Here is a 17,778-nt window from a genome sequence, read left to right on the forward strand (position 1 = left end):
GTAGTAGGTGCTCACACCAGTGCCGCCTGCATTGGGATTACGCAAGAAGGCCCATGACCTCTGCCTTTCCTTGGTGGCAGGCGATGGGAAGGAGGCGACCCTGGGGTGTCCAACCAGAAGACTCCGACCACCATCTTGTTGACTCCGGAGAGGAAGTTCCACAGTTTCGGGTATGCCGCCAGGGACTTCTACCACGACCTGGATCCCAACGAGGCCAAGCAGTGGCTGTACCTAGAGAAGTTCAAGATGAAGCTGCACACCACTGGGGTGAGCCAGCCTCTCCCTGGCCCCACGTCCTCCACATTCGAGAGCCGAGGTTCCTCCAGCCTTTCCAGACCTTGGGGGCCCTCAGGTTTCTCCCAAGCAGAAATGAATGTCCATTCACCTTGAGTTTAGAAACAACCTGGGGCACATGACACTTTTGTGGAACACACAGCACTTTCTGACCTACACGTGGGCAGGGAGATATTCAGAATGTTTAGCAACTTGTTTGCTTTGGAAATTGACCAGAGAGACACTGCCTGGATGGAGCACAGGCATAGGGGGCTGGGAGACCCCTGCTGTGCCAGGAGATCCCCCTTCACCTGCAGGATTGTTGGGAGATCAAGGAATCCTGAAGGAAGGACTCGGGGACGAGGGAGCATTTTGGGGGCTCAGGGTAGTGGTTATAACTAACCGGTTTGGAAGTAACAACCAGCAACAATGACTCATTAACCTTCTCTGTGGGGAAGGAGGTAGCTCAGGAGATCAAGGGCCCAATAATTGGAGGCCCAATGCCTGAAGTAGTTCTGCTTCCAACTTGCCAGGGTTTTGTAAGGTGGCCAAGTTGATTAGCACCCTCCCCCAAGCTTCATCGAAATGTTGAGCCATAGGATAGAATTTTTTCAATTTAAGCATTTTATCCCTTAAATTTTCCTTAACTCTCAGTACTTAGACATGCAGGATGGTGATAGTGTTTAAGACCACAGACCATGAGGCCAGATGGCCTGGGTTTAAATCCCACCTCTGACACCTTTGAGATACTTAATCCAAGTCACTTAGACTCTCCTTGCCTTGCTTTACCTTATCTGTGAAATGGAGACTTGGACAGTGCTTTTCTTACGGGGATGTTGTAAGGATTAAAGGAATCAAAATACACAAAGCTCTCAGAACCATGCCGGTCGGTCCTTAGTTAAAGTCAATTGCTAGCGTCTATTATTTATTGCTTTCATATGTCTGCTTGTTAAGTGTTTGCAGATGACAAAACAAATGTTACTGGGAAACGCTGCAGCCAGCACCCTGCCTTCCAGGGCTCGGTGCTCACCCGTGTGTGTGTCTCTCTCTGAAGCACACTGACTTCGCCTCAAAATGCACCCTTCTTGTTTCACCTGATAGGATTCAGCAGTGCCCAATAGGAATCTCCTGCAGGTGGAAGCCCAGGAATTTTTTCAATTTGAATTTTTCAATTCCAAGCCTGTGGCTTCCTGATGCCTGGAAGCCGCCTGGGGGCCACCACCCCAAAGCTGGGGTGTCTTTGCTGAGCCCCAGATGTAGGAGGAGTGAGCATGTGTAGAGGGGTCAGGATGATGGGCAGGCCCCACAGGGCCGGTTTAGCTGCTTTATACCCCTTCACACTCCAAAGGCAAAGACTAATTAGCCAGCCTGGATCGATCCCGAGACCGCACTGATTTTTTTCCCTGGTGGCAATGCGTCTTCTGGTTCCAGGAGACTTGGGGGTTTTCTCCTGATTTTTGCTCCCCTCTCTGCCCATTCCCACCCTCTGGGGACTATTTTCATCATTTTTTCATGACCGCAGTCCATCCGGCATCTCACGGAGCATCTTACGCCCAACGACTGCACTCAGCAACTGCTGTAGCTTCTGGCAGAGGAAGGAAGGCAGTGATGCTGGGCTCCCAGTGGATTAGACCGCACAGTCCTTAAAATAGGAGCCCTTCTATTTTTGTGACTTGGTTGGCATCTCATCGGGAAGTGAAAGCTTCGTGTCTGTTTAGCACCGTGCACGTCAGTGATTTGGTATGATTATCTAGGCTTCCATTAAGGGGGCTCCCAAGGGTGACCATGTGTGTCATGTGGAAATAGTATGTAAATTGCATCGGGAGTGGCGTCTGCTGCCTTTTTTTTTTTCTTCCTGGGCTCTGTTGCTGCCCCGAAACCTCTGCCCCCAGAGGATCCAGGGGAGAGAGGAAAAGAAGGAGGGAGGGAAGGAGGGAAGAAGGGAGCAGTGGAGGTGGGGCCTGAGGGGAGCAGCCAGGGCCCCCTACACAGTAAGGGGACATTGCTGCCAGCCCTGTCCTGGGGGACGTGCCATCCTAATCTGCCCCTCAAACACCAGGAAACACAGACATGGTTCACTGGGTTCCCCAGGTCTCCAAGTGACAGTGCTTAAAGCCAGAAGGCATGTCTCTCCTTCTTTTTACTATTTCATTCCTGTCCTGGCTCTAGGACCTCACCATGGATACAGACCTGACGGCAGCAAATGGCAAGAAAATCAAAGCTCTTGAAATCTTTGCTTATGCCCTGCGGTACTTTAAGGAACAGGCGCTGAAGGTGGGTACATGCCAGAGCCTGTGCTGGGGGCAGGGGGGCACCTGCCAGCTAGGGGAGCAGGGACAGCCTCAGGGCAGAGAATGTGCCCTTGTGCACTGCTGGTGGGAAGGGAAAATGGTGCAGCTGCTGTGGAGAACAGCCTGGCAGTTCCTCAAAAGGTTAAACACGGAGTGACCATCTGCCTAGCAGTTCCAATCCTAGGTATGTACCAAGAGAAATGAAAACATATATTCACACAAAAACTTGTCCATGAATGTTTCTAGCAGCACTATTCATAATAACCAAAAAGCAGAAACAACCCAAATGTCCATCAGTGGATGAATGGTTAACTAAATGGGATTCACCCATACGCTGCAATATTATTCAGCCTTAAAAAGGAGTGAAGCACTGACACCTGCTCTGGCATGGATGGACCTTGAAGACATTATGCTAACATTATGCTAAGTGAAAGAAGCCAGATACAAAAGGCCACACATGATTCCATTTGTAGGAAATGATCAGAAGAGGCAAATCCACAGAGACAGCAAGTAGACTAGTGGTTGCTAGAGGCTGGGGGAGTGGCAGAGGAGTGACTGCCGGGGGGTATGGGTTACTTTTGGGGGGTGATGAAGTTAGACAGTGGGGATGGTTGCGCAACCTTGTGAATATACTAAAACCCACTGAATTGTGCACTTTATTTTATTTTACTTTTTTGGCCGCGCGGGCTTTCTCTAGTTGCGGCGAGCGGGGGCTACTCTTCGTTGCGGTGTGTGGGCTTCTCATTGCAGTGGCTTCTCTTGTTGCGGAGCATGGGCTCTAGGCCCGTGGGTTTCAGTAGTTGTGGCACAAGGGCTTCAGTAGTTGTGGCTTGTGGGCTCTAGAGCGCAGGCTCGGTAGTTTCGGCACACGGGCTTGGTTGCTCTGCAGCACGTGGCATCTTCCTGGACCAGGGATCGAACCCACGTCCCCTGCATTGGCCGTGAACCCGTGTCCACTGCACCACCGGGGAAGTCCCAAACTGTGCACTTTAAAAAGGTGAATTTTGTGGTATGTGAATTATACCTCAGTAAAACAAACAAGAGAAAGGAAGGCGGGAGACATGCAGCAGCTGTGCGATCTTGGGCGAGGTGCTCGTTCTCTCTGATACTCACGTTCCTAACATGAAAAGGGGGTCAGATAACTGTGCCTCGTGGGTCGTTTGATAGTAAGTGAAATATTCGATGTTAACTGCCCCCCTGGGGGCTCAGCAACTATTTACTTGGTAAATAGTTGCTGCTGTCCCCCCTCCTCCATGCCCCCCACCCCAGACCCCGTGCAAGAAGCTGACCAGGTGAATAAGCCCCCTTGGTTGGCCCTTGCAAAGGTTTGTTCAGTGATGGCCCAGAATTAAGAAAATGGCTAATTTCCGAATGGAATAGAGCCATCCACTCGGCGTCCCCTCGCATAGGCATGGTGATGAGCGGGTGTAGATCAGATGATTCAAGAGCCTCGTGTATTAAACTCTATCCAAAAAGAATTGGGAACTTCAGAAGCATTTGGTATTATGTGATCGCTAGAAGAAATTTAGTGAATTCTAGAAATAGAGTAGAACAGAATTCTAGAAATAGGGCTAGAGGGAGACAAAGAGGTGAGGTCGTAACACTGCTTTCATCCATTCAAGTACCTCTTGTTTTGAGTACTTTTTGTGAGCCAGGTGCTATGCGAGTTCTGGCCACGTGGAAAGAAACCCAGTGCATGCAGTCGATGGGTGGGTGTCATGAGGGGGTAACCGTGGGTGTTGAGTGTTCGGTGAAGGCAGAGGTTCTGCCCAAGGGCAGCAGCAGGGAATCCTCCCCGGAGGAGAGGGATTGCGGGCCTCTGACAGGCTGCAGCTGGAAGGGCAGGTGTTTTGCACCAGTGGAACGGCCCAGGCACAGCTCAGGGGAAAGAAAACATAGCAAACCGCTGTGGGAAGCAGGCAGCTTGGAGCAGGCAAAGGGCAAGGCTGCAGAGAGAGCGGGAACAGCAAGCTCCGGCCGAGATCGTGTGACGCCTCAAGGGCCAGGCAAAGGAATTCTTCCTGGGTCGTGGGGAGCCCTCAAAGGATTGTCTCACATGGGTTGCCATGGCCACAAGGATAGCGTTAGAGGAGGGGAGACCACGTGGTCCCGAGGGCCTGCAGGTGGAGGAGAGTGGTATGTTAGCACCCCACTCAGATCCTGAAGCAGGTCTGTCCGAGGGCTGAGGGTGAGGCTGAGACTCCAACTGCGGGGTCATTTGAGGAACATGAAAACCAGGGAGATAAAGGTGTTGGGGTGGAGGGAGGGAGTGGTTCCTGGGAAAAAATTCTTCTATGGAAAGGGGTGGGGAGAGGATTCTAAGGAAGGAAGTGGGAGGGAGATGGGCTGGGTTCGCTTCAGGAAGAAGGTGGTGACCAGCCAGAGGCAGGAGCAGTAAGGCCGGCGGGGACCTGCGGAAGGGAAGCCGCCATTGGTCCAGGAGACGGCGAAGCAGGAGAGGAGGTGGACCTCTGTCGGCCTGAATAGAAGGATCTCAGAGGGATGGGCTCAGCTCCTGGAGAAAGATGAAGGCGCAGAGGGAGGTGGGGGTCTCCGGAATAAGAGGAGCAGCCGTGGGGACTCAGGGAAGATGTAGAACTTGAGAAAGTCTACGACACTAGAGTGTGTTTCAAGTTGGCCACGAAGAAAGGCGTGAACAGCCCATCTGTCAAGGGAGGGAGGAGGTGGAGGGGGCAGAGGTCAGGCACGGGCGTGGGTAGGTGGGTGGTTGTGGACCTGTCAGCTCAGCCAGAAGCTTCCGGAACCTTCTCTGAGCAGGGAACACGTTGTAAAGAAATTCCATGCAAAAGAGCTGTTTGAGGAGGTGTATAGGAACTAGGCCCTGCATAAGAGGCTGGCTGGTGTTTGAGGGGCAGGTGGGTTCAGTGCAGAGGGGGACTATCGCATGTTGGACCAGAATAAGCTCAAGTAGAATATCTCAGAAATCACGTCCCTGGAGCAGTCTCACTATTCACGAGGGACAGTCAGTGAAAGTGCCTGACGTGAGATGTTCAGTCAGTGCCAGGTTCCTTCCCTTCCAAGCTGATCTCCACCCGTTGGCAAACAAACAGCTCATCAGACAACTTTCCGTACAGCCAGGGAAGCCCATCATTCATCTTTGAGCCTTTTCCTGTTTAAAGAGTTTAAAATAGCCTGGATGGTTAAGGCACCACACTTAGAATCCCTCCCAACCCATCACACGCTCACCTGCTTTTAAAGCCCAGCGCAGACCTGCAAGGAAATAAAACATGATTAAAAAAACAAAAATAAACACGAACAAAAAATGGCTCTTTCACCAGCAATCCCACTCCTGGACAAATATCCAGAAAAGATGAAAAGATACATGCAAATTCAAAAAGATACACGCACCCCAGTGTTCATAGCAGCACTATTTACAATAGCAAAGACGTGGACGTAACCGAAATGTCCATCGACAGATGAATGGATAAAGAAGATGTGGTACACATATACAATGGAATATTAGCCATTAAAAAGAATGGAATAAGGTCATTTGGAGCAACATGGATGGACCTAGAGATTATCACACTAAGTGAAGTAAGTCAGACAGAGAAAGATAACTATCATATGTCATTTATATGTGGAATCTAAAAAAATGATACAAATGAACTTATATATAAAATAGGAATAGACCCACAGACATAGAAAACAAACTTACGGTTACCAAAGGGGAAAAGGGTGGGGAGGGATAAATTAGGAGTTTGGGATTTAAATTAGGAGTTTGACAGTACTATATATAAAATAGGTAAACAACAGGGACCTACTGTATAGCACAGGGAACTATATTCGATATCTCGTAATAACCTATAATGGAAAAGAATCTGAAAAAGAACATATATATATAGATATATATATATGTTCATATATATATTCATTCATATATATCTATATATATATTCATTCATATATATATCTGTATATATATCTATATATATCTATCTGAATCGCTTTGCTGTACACCAGCAATTTACACAGCATTGTAAATCAGTTATGCCTCAATTTAAAAAAAAAAAGGTGGTTTCATGTTGGTCTAAAGCAGAGATGTTTTTAAAAACACGTTTATTAAAAAAAAGTTTAGTGAATGTACTGAACCACACACTTAAAAATGGTTAAGATGGTGAATTTTATGTTATGTGTATTTTCTCACAATGAAAAATGAAAAGTTTTTTTTAAAAGGGAAAAAAAACTTACCGATCAAAGAGGAAGTTAGTTCAGTGAGAGGGTGGGTCAGCCCCAAGATAACTATGTGAAACAATAGAGAAAATGAGATACCCATTAGGAAAAAAACCGCCAGCCTATTAATCTTCTGAAACATGTCCCCAGAGCGGACTTTGATGCAGAAGCACATCAGTGTGTGTTTAGGTTTGATTTCAGATTTGTCTGGTGAATGTGGCAACAGGAAGGGGAGGAGAAGTGGGGGACAAGCATCAATCAGAGGTCTTCTCTGGGCCGGATGTTCCCTGTGTGTTCTCATTTAATCTTGCCAGTAATGCTGTGGGTTAGTGTTATTCTTCCCATTCTACCAGTGGGAATACTGAGTCTGAGAGCTATTCTAGAGACATATTTTGTCTACCTGGGCCTGATGGAAACCTCTGATGCTTCCACCCATCCTGTTTATCCACATGGGTCCCACTGATTTTCTTTTTTTTGAAGAAGAATTGATTTACAGTGTTGTGCCCGTCTCTGCTGTACAGCAAAGTGACTCAGCTATATGCATATAGACATTCTTTTTTTTTAATACTCTTTTCCTTTATGGTTTATCCCAGGATATTGCATATACAGTAGGACCTTGTTGTTTAGCCATTCTAAATGCAATAGTTTGCATTTACCAAGCCCAAACTCCCAGTCCATCCCTCTCTCTCCCCTACCTCCCCATCCCTCCACCCTTGGCAACCACAAGTCTGAGCTCTATGTCTGTGAGTCTGTTTCTGTTTTGTAGATAGGTTTTACATTAACTGAAAGTCAAGGGCAGCACGGTTCTTGCTTAGGTCATGTTGTTCCTACCCTTACCATCCCGCCAGGAAAACTCCACTGATGTGCTGGGCCTGCAGTAAGGTGGGTGACAGTGACACAACTCTGCTAACAAATGCTACCAGTCGTCAAGCATTCCTGTGGGCCAGGCACTGATCAGATACGAGACCAAAAGTAACAATTTAGTTAAGACCTTGGCCTTTCAAGTCAAGATAGACCTGCGTCTGGGTCCAAACTTTGGCTCTGCTACTTTCTAGCTGGGCAATCATCACAAAGATACCGAACGTATCCAGGCCTTAGTTTGCCACCTGTAGAAGAGGGGCAGTGCTAATCTCTTCCTAACAGGATTCTCAAGTGGATTAATGGCGGTTGAGCTATGGAAAGGGCTTAACAAGGTTGACACTGGAGCAAGCTGCCAGGAAGTGTAGCTCTCGGGAAATTATCAATCCTCCCAATAACTGTATGAGCTTACTGTTATTCCTACTGTACAGATAAGGAAGCTGAGGCCTGAGAGGTTGTCACTTGCCCTAAGTCACATGACTAGGAAGTGGCCAGAGGCCTCAGATCTGCCCATCTCCCACCTGCAGCCACATCCAGGGAGTGGAAGGAGCTGGGGGCTCCCTGTTTGCTGTATATTCGGAAAACAGACTCTTGTTCCTGATGCTGATAAGTTCGGGGGGGCCGCGGAATAGATGCCCCGAGAGTTCACGGCCAGGAAGCCTGGATTTTCAGCAAAGCCACAGGAGGACCAGCTCTGTCCACCTGACCTGCTGCATTTTCCTTGGCTTTAGGAGCTGAGCGATCAGACGGGTTCAGAGTTCGAGAACTCTGATGTCAGATGGGTTATCACAGTGCCTGCCATCTGGAAACAGCCCGCCAAGCAGTTCATGAGACAAGCTGCCTACCAGGTAAGTGCGGGGCTGGGGGCAGGCAGGGCCCAAGATACACCTGGCGGTGGCTGTCACTCCACTCCAGGGTCCCCCAGCATTCACAGGCCTCCTTGGGGAGGCAGCGAGGGGTCTCCCACAGGTGGGGGGCCAGGAGCCTTCCCATTCCTCAGCTTCCTCCTCGGGGAGCAGCGGGGGTCAGACGGACAAGGGGAGGGGCTGGGCTCAGTTTTCCTTCTGACTTTATTCATTTCCAGGTCTTGTTGCCCCTGTAGGTTCCTTGGGGCTAGGATTGCAAACTGAGGTTCAGAGGTATTTCTCTGTGGGCAAATGGAAGTGAGACCCTCAAGGAAAAGGCTTGGGGAACAAGAATATTTGAACAAGGAAGAAATAAAGACAATGCCGATGGCCATGGACCAGGCCCATCAGCCTGGTGGAGGCCGAAAGCTGCACCTATGCGGCTGGGAAATAAAGGGGGTATGGTTGTCCTCTGCACAGTTCATCTTAGGAGCGACACAGGAGCACGGCATGTACAGGCGCCCCAGACAGGGGAGGGGACTGCTGGACCTGCCTGGTGGAGGACGCCCACAGCGGGGTGAGGGCAGTGGTACAGTTAGGGAGCGAGCCAGTCAACATGGCGCCACGGAGCCAGAACATCCCAGCGTCGACGGCCAGCCCATCCCTCGTGGGTGCAGCGGGCACCCCTGGTGCCAAAACCCCCGTGGCCTCCAACCCTCACGTTGTTTGCGGACAACCTGTGCCACGATGGGGCTCCCATGAGTGTCTGACTTCGTGGCAAGAATGGCAGAGGCCGTCCTGACCTGCTGTTCCGGTCCCGGGGACAGAGCTGGCCCCTGTTGTACATAGTCCCCGGGGTTCATAAATGAAAGCCGACCCTGGGGCCTGGGTCGAGTCTGTGCTGAGACTCAGTTTTCAGAGCCTCCAACCTGAGTGGGCTGGGGAAGATCACAAAGGTCGTAGATGTCCCCTTGTCCCCTGCCACACCTCTCAGGAGAGAGCCACCTTTCCCTGGAGACACACCTTTGATGTTGAGTCTGTGGCCATATGTATAAATATAAATAAACCTTTCCTTTCAAAACGCCCATCTAATCAGCGCTGATCTCTGAACACAGTCAAATGGCCCCAGGCACCTTGGCGTCATGAATTGTCCTGGACGCTTGAGGCTTTACTCCAGGCTGCAGATAGAGTTCAAGGAAGGGCAGTGTTCCGCCCCGCCCTCCCCCGTGCTCTCCCATTCCCTTCCTTCCCTTCCCTGCCCCAGGCTGGCTCCTCTGCTCTCCCCTTCCTCTGTTCAGCGTGAGAATCTGGCTCAGTCTTTGTGTTTGCCAAAAATAGATTTGTTTTTATAGGGATGAAGGGAGAAGGTGGAAGTTCCAGAAAGAGGCAACTTCTTTAAAAAGGAAGAGACACAAATGCAGTTTCACTGTCCATGGGAGCCCTGGGCATCAGGGAGCTTTTCCTCGGTGTCAGCCTTCAGGCAGTGTCCAGAGACCCAAAGATGGGACACCGGGACATGGCTGTCTGCTAAGACACAGCCTGGGATCCTGAGTTTTCCCAGGAAGGATACTCAAGAATCATGGTTTTGACTTTCATTTTCCAGCCCATGGGAAGACTTCAGCAACAAACGTGACCCGGAAAGGGGACAGTTCTTAGTTTTAGCCTGAAAAAGAAAGAGGTGCGGTGACTTGTAGATTTGTCGGGGCTCATGGAGCCCTGGGCCGGCTCTTCAAGGACTGTCTCTCTGAGAGGGTGGGGCCAGTGTGGGGAGAGGCCCCTTACACTGGGGAGGCCAAGGGGGAAACCAGGCTGAGGGGGGTGTGGCGTCCTCTAGGCTTTGGCACCTCAGGCAGTAGGAGGGCCGGCAGCTCCTGGGCAGGGCCCAGGTGGCCAGCATAGACGGAGGGGATGGGGGAATTTGCTTCCTGAGGCCCAGAGACACCCTGTGGACCGGCATGTCCTCCATGCCGGGTAACGTTTGTCCAGGACAGTGTCTGTGCAGCTTAATTTTGGGCCCTTTGTAGCTCTGATTTGATACTTGTGTTCAGTTTACAGTCACTGGATGGATTCTAAGATGGCAGGTACCATTCATTCATTCTTTGTTCACTCGTTCATTTATTCATTGAACAGCCTGTGCCAGGGGCCTCCTGTGCCAGAACTGTGGTGGGCGCTCGAGTCGTAGGACGGGAGCCCTGCTTTCAAATCACTTGCATCCAGGTGGTTCGTTGAAGCCATCTGTACTTCTGCCAAGGGGCAGGTGGCATATCAGGGCACCCTCTTCAGCCTGTCTTCTGGGAGAGTCTTCATGACAAGATGGAAATAGAGCTTGCTACTCTCCAAAATCAGCATCTCTCCAACTCTCCCTCCTCACCTCCCATTTATTATGCAGAGTAAGAAAGATGCATACCTGTGATGGTTACGCTTATGTGTCAACCTGACTGGGCCTAGGGATACCCAGATATTTGGTCAGACATCATTCTGAGTGTTGCTGTGAGTGTGTTTCAGGATGAGATGAACATTTAAATCAATTAAATAGAGCAGATTGCCCTCCCTAAGGTGGGTGGGTCTCATTCAATCAGTGGAAGGCCTGACTAGAACAAAAGGCTGAACCTTCCTAGATAAAATGAGAGGGAATTCCTCCTGTCTGCCTGCCTGCCTGCCTTCAGACTGGAGCCTTGTTTTCCCCCTGCCTTTGGACTCCAAATGAAATATCGCCTCCTCCTGCGTCTTGAGCCTGCCGGCAAGGGAATTATACCATCGGCCCTCCTGGCTGTCCAGCTTGCCGGCTGAGGTCTTGGGATTTGACAGTCGCCATAATCGCGTAAGCCAGTTCCTTATAATAAAGCTCTTTCTACATATGCATACATCCTACTGGCTCTGTTTCTCTGGAGAAACCTGATAAATACAGAACCTGAGCAAAAAACACAGTTTTTGGCCCGCCCAGCTTCTGAAATCTGAGAGTGCCCACCAGCCCTTCCACCTGATGTGCTGCTGCCTGTCGGCCTGGCTTCTGACAGATGAACAGGAAGGATGAGGAAGGAGGTGGGATGGTTCTCCGTCAGAGCAGCTGGGAAACTCGTCTGTCCACCCCGCTTGCCTGTGGCAAGTGGAGCCCCTCCTTCCGGGCTCATGGGAGGCCTCCCGAGCCCAAGTTCATGGCACGGTCACATGGAGGCTGAAGGTCATCCTCCACCGGCCTGGGGGAGGGGGAGAGGCCTGGACCAGAGCCAGGAGATGAATCTCTGGGCAGCATCTCCCGTGGAGAAGCAGGCCTGCAGGGGGTGGGCCTGGGGCCTGCACTTGGAGGACTGAGATTCACTGCCAGTGAGGGCTGCCCAGCACTTGACATGGGCACAGTTTCATCTGTGAAACTTCCAACACTCCTCTTCTGTCAGGTGATTGTTGAGAAAGTGGGTGAAGTCTCCATCTTTTAAAATCCACAGCCTCGGGACAGCTTTAGACCCTTTGAGAACATTCAGTGAAAAGATGGTGGCAGAAGGAACGGCTGATGCCTCTTCTGAGGCCCTCAGAAAAGACCCAGAATGAGGAGATAGTTCCACTGCGTCCTGAGCACATCATGCATAGGAGGTAGTCCAGTGTATTTCTAGAGGCATTTTGCCTAAAATGTGTAACTCTGGTAGGTTTCAGAAACCTGTTAAATCAGTGATGTTCCCCCACGTACGCTGATCTCCTCTAACACGGAGTTGCAGCTTGCATTTGCCTCCCTTTCTGAACAAACTGCAGTGAAAAGTAATCATGTCAGGAAAGAAAGCCAGCCCCGTGACGCTTAGAAGCCGCGCAGCTGCAGCTCTTTGCCGTCTGACACCAGGCCAGCTGAGTACTCCGCTGGTCCAGCCGTTTTTCTCAGCCGTGGACACAGCCCCTGGCGGATCTGCCTGGCTGACTGCAGGGCCAAGGAGCGGTGGTCGAGGTGGTCACTGCCCACGTCCTCGGCCTCCCTGGAGTGCGGTCTTCTCACCCACCCGCTCCTTTCAGGTGGAGCTTGTGACCAGGAAGCAGAGCGCTACAAACTACCACGATGGAGTTCTTGCTGCCCAGATTCGTGAAGTCAAATGGGGTAGCAACCTCCTTGTTCAGACGCTTTCTGATTGCAGAATCCTCAGGTCGTGTTTGAAATGCTCTCCTGAGAAGGGCCGGAAATTGCAGAATAAAGGCTGGCTGGAGGGATGGGTGACTCGTTCCTGCGGCAGCTGCTCTCTGAGCACCTACTGTGTGCTCCGGGGCAAGAAGACCTGACTGCTGCCCTTAGAAGATGTACCATCTTGCAGGAGAGGCTAGACAGGTCCCCATGGATCTATAGTCGGGGGCAGAATATGCCAGGTGCTGGGCCGGGGGCCGAGCAGAGGGAGAGCTCACGTTGGAACGGAACAGTGGCCTTGAGATACCAGCTCCAGAGGCAGAATTATTGAAAGCGGAGAGAGAGCTCTCCTGCCCCGGTTGACCCTGGCCTGATCCCAGGAAAAGACCCCCAGGTCTCCTGCCAGCTGCCAGGCCAGAGGGCTTCTGCTGAGAAGGACGGCAAGTGTTTTCATGCGGAAACAAAGCTTACATTTCAGGGCACTGGATCCTTCTCTCAGAGATAAAGACATCTGGGTTTCTGAGAGTGTGGCAGAGACGTTCGCATTTCCTCCTTCTCTTGGAGCCCACCAGCAGCTCTGGGAAGCCTCCTGGTGACTGGGAATCTGTGCAGAGGCAGCTGCCTCCCTTTGCCTCCCCCTCCCCTCTCCCTGTGACGTCCATGAGAGTTTGCTGGTAGGGACACGGCCCCTCACTCTCACTGGGGAGTGGACAGGGGGGCTGGCTTAAGCAATGGAGTGTTGTTACTTTGTCCTGGGTCTCCCAGGCACTGCCGGGGCCCCCACTGACCTTGCCTTTCCCCTCCCCTCTGGTTTGGGGTCCTCTTCACCTTTGCTTCTGTCTGCATCCTGAGCAGGGTACTGTGGGGAAGCCCCCATGGAAATGGGTCAAAGCTTTGGCTGTGGAGCTGAGGCCAGCCCAGCTGGGGAGGGACAGGTGAAAGGCCCCCCGAGGGGTGCAGCCCACGCTGTTTGGGGCAGATTCAGGTCAGCCTGATTGTCTTTCACATCTTCAGGAGGTGGGAGCATCCGGTGTGTGTGTGGGGGGTGGTCTCAGTCACACACCAGGTACCCTCGGATGCCCTTGAGTGAAGAGCCTGGAGGAAAATGTAACATTTTCCTCCAGGCTCTTCACTCCTCTGGACCTCTTGATGTGATTTTCCATGTAGATATTTCACATATAAGTTAGAGACCCTGCTCAGAATTTCTGGGTAGGCATGGAGGAGAATAAGGGCGTCTATTTTCTGCTCTCCTTTGTCCCCTGCCGTCCCCATTCCCGCTGGGCCCAGGCCCCTGTTGCTCTTACCGGCCACATGGGAGCTGCCTGGCTGGTTGACATCCCAGTGGGACACAATGACAGGAATGTGCCTTTTGAGTGGGCAGAGCCCGTGCCTTTCCTCCACACCGAGTCCCGGGCACTGCTCTGCTCTGCCCGCCCTAGCCTCCTCCAAGTTTATCCTCCACCCTGAACTTGTACATCCAGGGCCCACTGTTGCTTTGTAACGCGTCTCCTTCTCCCTCAGCCCCTGTTGTGGGAGCTGGGCCTGTGAGCTTCTGTTCTAGGAGGGCCTTGGCTTTACGTACAAACCCATGAGGATAGAAGAACCAGTCCACGAGCGCTGTTCTATAGACGGGGCTCCTCCTGGTGTCACTTTGGAATTCCTCTTCTGGGATCCTGGGGATAAAGGTTCAGAGGTTTCACTGTTCCTGGTGGCACCTGACACGTGTAACCCATGTCCTATTTCATCGGGCATCTTAACCTTTGTCTGCCTTTGTGCTGAGGGTGTCTGAGGAGACACTATGAGAAAGTGAGGCTGGGGGAGGGGGCACCTTCATTCCCTTGGATGGGGAAATCTTGTCGCGCATCTGTGTCACTAACCTATTGACCCGTGTAAGCTAAGGGCAGACCTGGCCTCTGACCTGGGGACCCTGCTGATGGGCACAGATGCTGCCCTTGTGGTTGGCCTTAGCCAAGGGTACAAGGCAGGAAGGAGGCGGGTTCCTGGCGGAGGGTGTAGGCGTGTGCGGTTCCATCTGTTCTTGTAATTCGGTCCAGACGGGTTCTGCCCTTGTGAGGCATTCATGGTTTCGGTTCGGTCCAGACGGGTTCTGCCCTTGTGAGGCATTCATGGTTTCGGTTCGGTCCAGACGGGTTCTGCCCTTGTGAGGCATTCATGGTTTCAGCAGAGTGGAGATTTTCAGTCACCTGCCGGCTGATGGTATCTCATTAAGACGTAATTAACTGGTTCGTTTGGGGTGTGGTTATTAGTGACAATGAATGACAGCAGGTCTAGGTAGTACTGTCGCAGAGTAAATGAGTAGAGAGCGTACCTTCAAACCAGTTCGGGAGTATTAGGGGCGCCCGCGGGTTTTGTCAAAGTACAGAGGCCTGGGCCCTACCCCAGTACCTGGAATTACTAAGAGCAGGAGAGCTGAGAACCAATTAAAGAGCTGGTCTGCAAGGCTCAAGACCTGGGCCTGGGCTGCTCTGCCACTTCTCTGGGATACCCTGGAGCCTAAGACTGGCCCGGTTTTAGCACTGAAAGGCCCGTGCCCCAGGAAACCGGGACAGTTGGTTGCCCTACCTCTCCGAGCCTTGGTTTCCTTCTTCATAGAGTGAAGGGCTTGGACGAAAGGCATTTCTAATTTCTAACCTGAGCTCCCCTCCCCTCCTTGCCCAGTAACTGACCCTCCTAAGCTCCTTCCGCGCACGCCCGTGACTCTAGGCCAGCTCTTCCCCACCGGGTCATTGTACGTGTGTGACATTAGGCAGACCTTTGTCCCTGGTTGACGAGATGAGCCCACTAACCCCCCAGGGGCCTGGGGACACCTGGGAGCCTTCTCCAAAGGGGTACCACGTGAGGGCGCATCCCGGGTTTCCTCGGAAACGGCAGCAAAGTCAGCAAACGCAGTGCTGATCGAAGGAGCTAGTTTTTATCTCCTATTGTGCTGGCAACCACGGAAAGCCGTGAGCTTGGGCGGCTTCAACAAGCAAGCTAGATCTCGTGCTCCAGGTCAAGGCCGTGAGAGGCCAGTCTAGGCTGTGTCTCTGAGTACCCTCAGAAGGCTGGTCCCGGAGCCTCCTGGCTGCCCTTCGTGAAGCCTGGAGGGGCTGTGACTGGAGCAAGCCAGGTGTCACGGGGCAGAAGCATTTCTGCTGTGAAAGGGGTAGAGGCTTTGAATAAGATAACTGTCAGTGGCCTTTCCCCCTGCACTCTAGGAAATGGGGACTCTGTGGGATTCCACGGGGGGCTTTCTCCTGGAACCTTCCTGGTGCTCTGGAGATAACAGGTCAGATTCCCACACGACAGAATCAGACGCTTGCATAGCTGAGGCCCAGTGATGGCCTTTCTGTTTCCTAGGCCACCAAAGATCGGGGTTTGCTACGATCCGGTCAGACCATTTAGTCCTGGAACTGGAAACAGACCATCGGCCTTCCATCCCGTGGGGGTTTTCAAAGTTTTCAGTCCTTTGCCCCTTTGTGCTTCTCAGTTCTGGGCCAAGCAGGCCCCAAATGCAGGAGGCCCTGAGGCTCACAGAGCCTGGAATTTCCCAAGGGCGCTTGTACATTTTCGTTCCCCACTCTGTGACGTTTGGGTACCTGGCTTGGGGACCGGCACCCGATCACCCCCGATTTTAGGCTCTGGAGAGGCCTGTGGAGGGAATTTCCCAAACAAGCAGCTTGTGAGTGTCCCTTCCTTGCGGGGTGTCAGCCCAAGGCGTGGGTGTCCTTGGAGGGGTCCTGGCCAGGGAGCCTGGGTCCCAGCCTTGCCTTCTGTCTTCCAGGCAGGCCTGGCTTCCCCCGAGAACTCAGAGCAGCTCATCATTGCCTTGGAGCCCGAGGCGGCCTCCATCTACTGCCGGAAGCTGCGGTTGCACCAGATGATCGAGCTGAGCAGCAAGGCCGCGGTCAATGGGTACAGCGCCAGTGACACAGTAGGAGCTGGGTTTGCACAGGGTACCTCCTGCTCTCTCTCTCCCCCTCCCTGCTGTCTTCCCTCCAGCCCCCTGCATGTTTCTGTGCCTTGGAGTTTTAAAGGCACTCAGTGCGGTCGTGAGAAATCAAGATGCTTCTGAAGGAGGTTGGCCCTTAAGTACCTCTGTGCTCAGCCCCCTACCTGGCCCCTCCAAGGACCCCCGTAAACTCAGCAGTGGTTACCCTAGTTCGTCACCCACCCAAGTGCCTTAGGGGAGAGCACTTCTCTCCAAGAACCCAGGGGTGGCCTGAGAGCAGCTCTCGGCCTTGCATTTTACTGGGCGTTTAATCTCTCCTCTCTATGAACTGATTCTTAATCTCATCCCACTTGCTTGTTATTAATTCCTCCGTTAAGATTGTTGATTTATTGCTGACTCACTCACTGGGGCCGCTTCGTGTGTGATGAGCTCAGTATGTGTCTTAACTGTAAACCTGGCGAGAGTTGAAGCTAGAGATGGAAAGGGCTGACGTGTCCTGAGGGGCTGATGCTCGTTTAGCTGTGGGAAGGAGCATCGCCCATGGAGACCCGGGATGGGCATTTTAAGGGCCTTCTTCTCTCTAATGTTTACTAGATGCAAGTTGCTCACAATCTTGTGCCTCAGGACTGTTTTCCCTGGAATGCGGGGTTCCGTCGGTCTGTCCAGGACCACGGAGTCTGCAGACACCCTGGATCACTCACAGCCACGTGAGTGAGCATGGAAGCTGATGGGAGCCGGGGAGGTGGCGCTGTGCGCCCCGGCTCTGAGCTCTGTGCCCGGGTGAGGGCTCCGAGGACAGAAAGCCCCCCATCGCCCAAGCCCGTCTCCATCCTGCCCTGCAAGGCCCAGGCCCAGGAGGAGAGGGATGCCATCAGTGAGGACGGTCACCAGTTGGTCCCAAGCTTTTCTTGGTCCTCTTCCCAACGCCTGTCTCTGCACTGCCTGGGGTGCTGGGGCCCAGGCTCACACTTCGCAGGCACACATTCCTGCCCAGACAGGCCTCTCTTCCTCTTCCCAGGGTGACTCTGCCCCGGCAGCCACTGCTCTTCATTTTGAACCCAGGGTGGAGGCGTCTGTTAACCTCAGCCACAAGACAGTGGCAGGAAGTTCGCTTGTCCCCAGGCTGCTGCCTCAGCCTGCTGGGGCCACGTGTTCACACCCTGGATCTGATCCACCCAGAATGAATGGAAACGGGCTTCCCCTCAAGTTTGAGGGCTTGATTTGCCTTTTTCTCACAATGCTTGGCCTCCCCATCGTGCCAAGGCTGGC

At 52.3% G+C, this 17,778-nt stretch overlaps 1 protein-coding gene across 4 annotated transcripts in view; it reads left to right on the plus strand.

Annotated features, from left to right (window-relative positions):
* The window catches only part of HSPA12A (heat shock protein family A (Hsp70) member 12A), a 159,609-nt gene that overhangs the window by 131,506 nt on the left and 10,325 nt on the right, over positions 1 to 17,778 (plus strand). For all 4 annotated transcript variants that reach the window (XM_067709281.1, XM_067709283.1, XM_067709282.1 and 1 more), the window contains 4 exons: positions 81 to 267; positions 2,443 to 2,547; positions 8,345 to 8,461; positions 16,342 to 16,513. In XM_067709281.1, the coding sequence (XP_067565382.1) occupies positions 81 to 267; positions 2,443 to 2,547; positions 8,345 to 8,461; positions 16,342 to 16,513 (581 nt within the window). The remainder of the gene's footprint in view (positions 1 to 80; positions 268 to 2,442; positions 2,548 to 8,344; positions 8,462 to 16,341; positions 16,514 to 17,778) is intronic.

The sequence above is a fragment of the Pseudorca crassidens genome, chromosome 16 (genome assembly GCF_039906515.1).
Source record: "Pseudorca crassidens isolate mPseCra1 chromosome 16, mPseCra1.hap1, whole genome shotgun sequence".
Classification (NCBI taxonomy): domain Eukaryota; kingdom Metazoa; phylum Chordata; class Mammalia; order Artiodactyla; family Delphinidae; genus Pseudorca; species Pseudorca crassidens.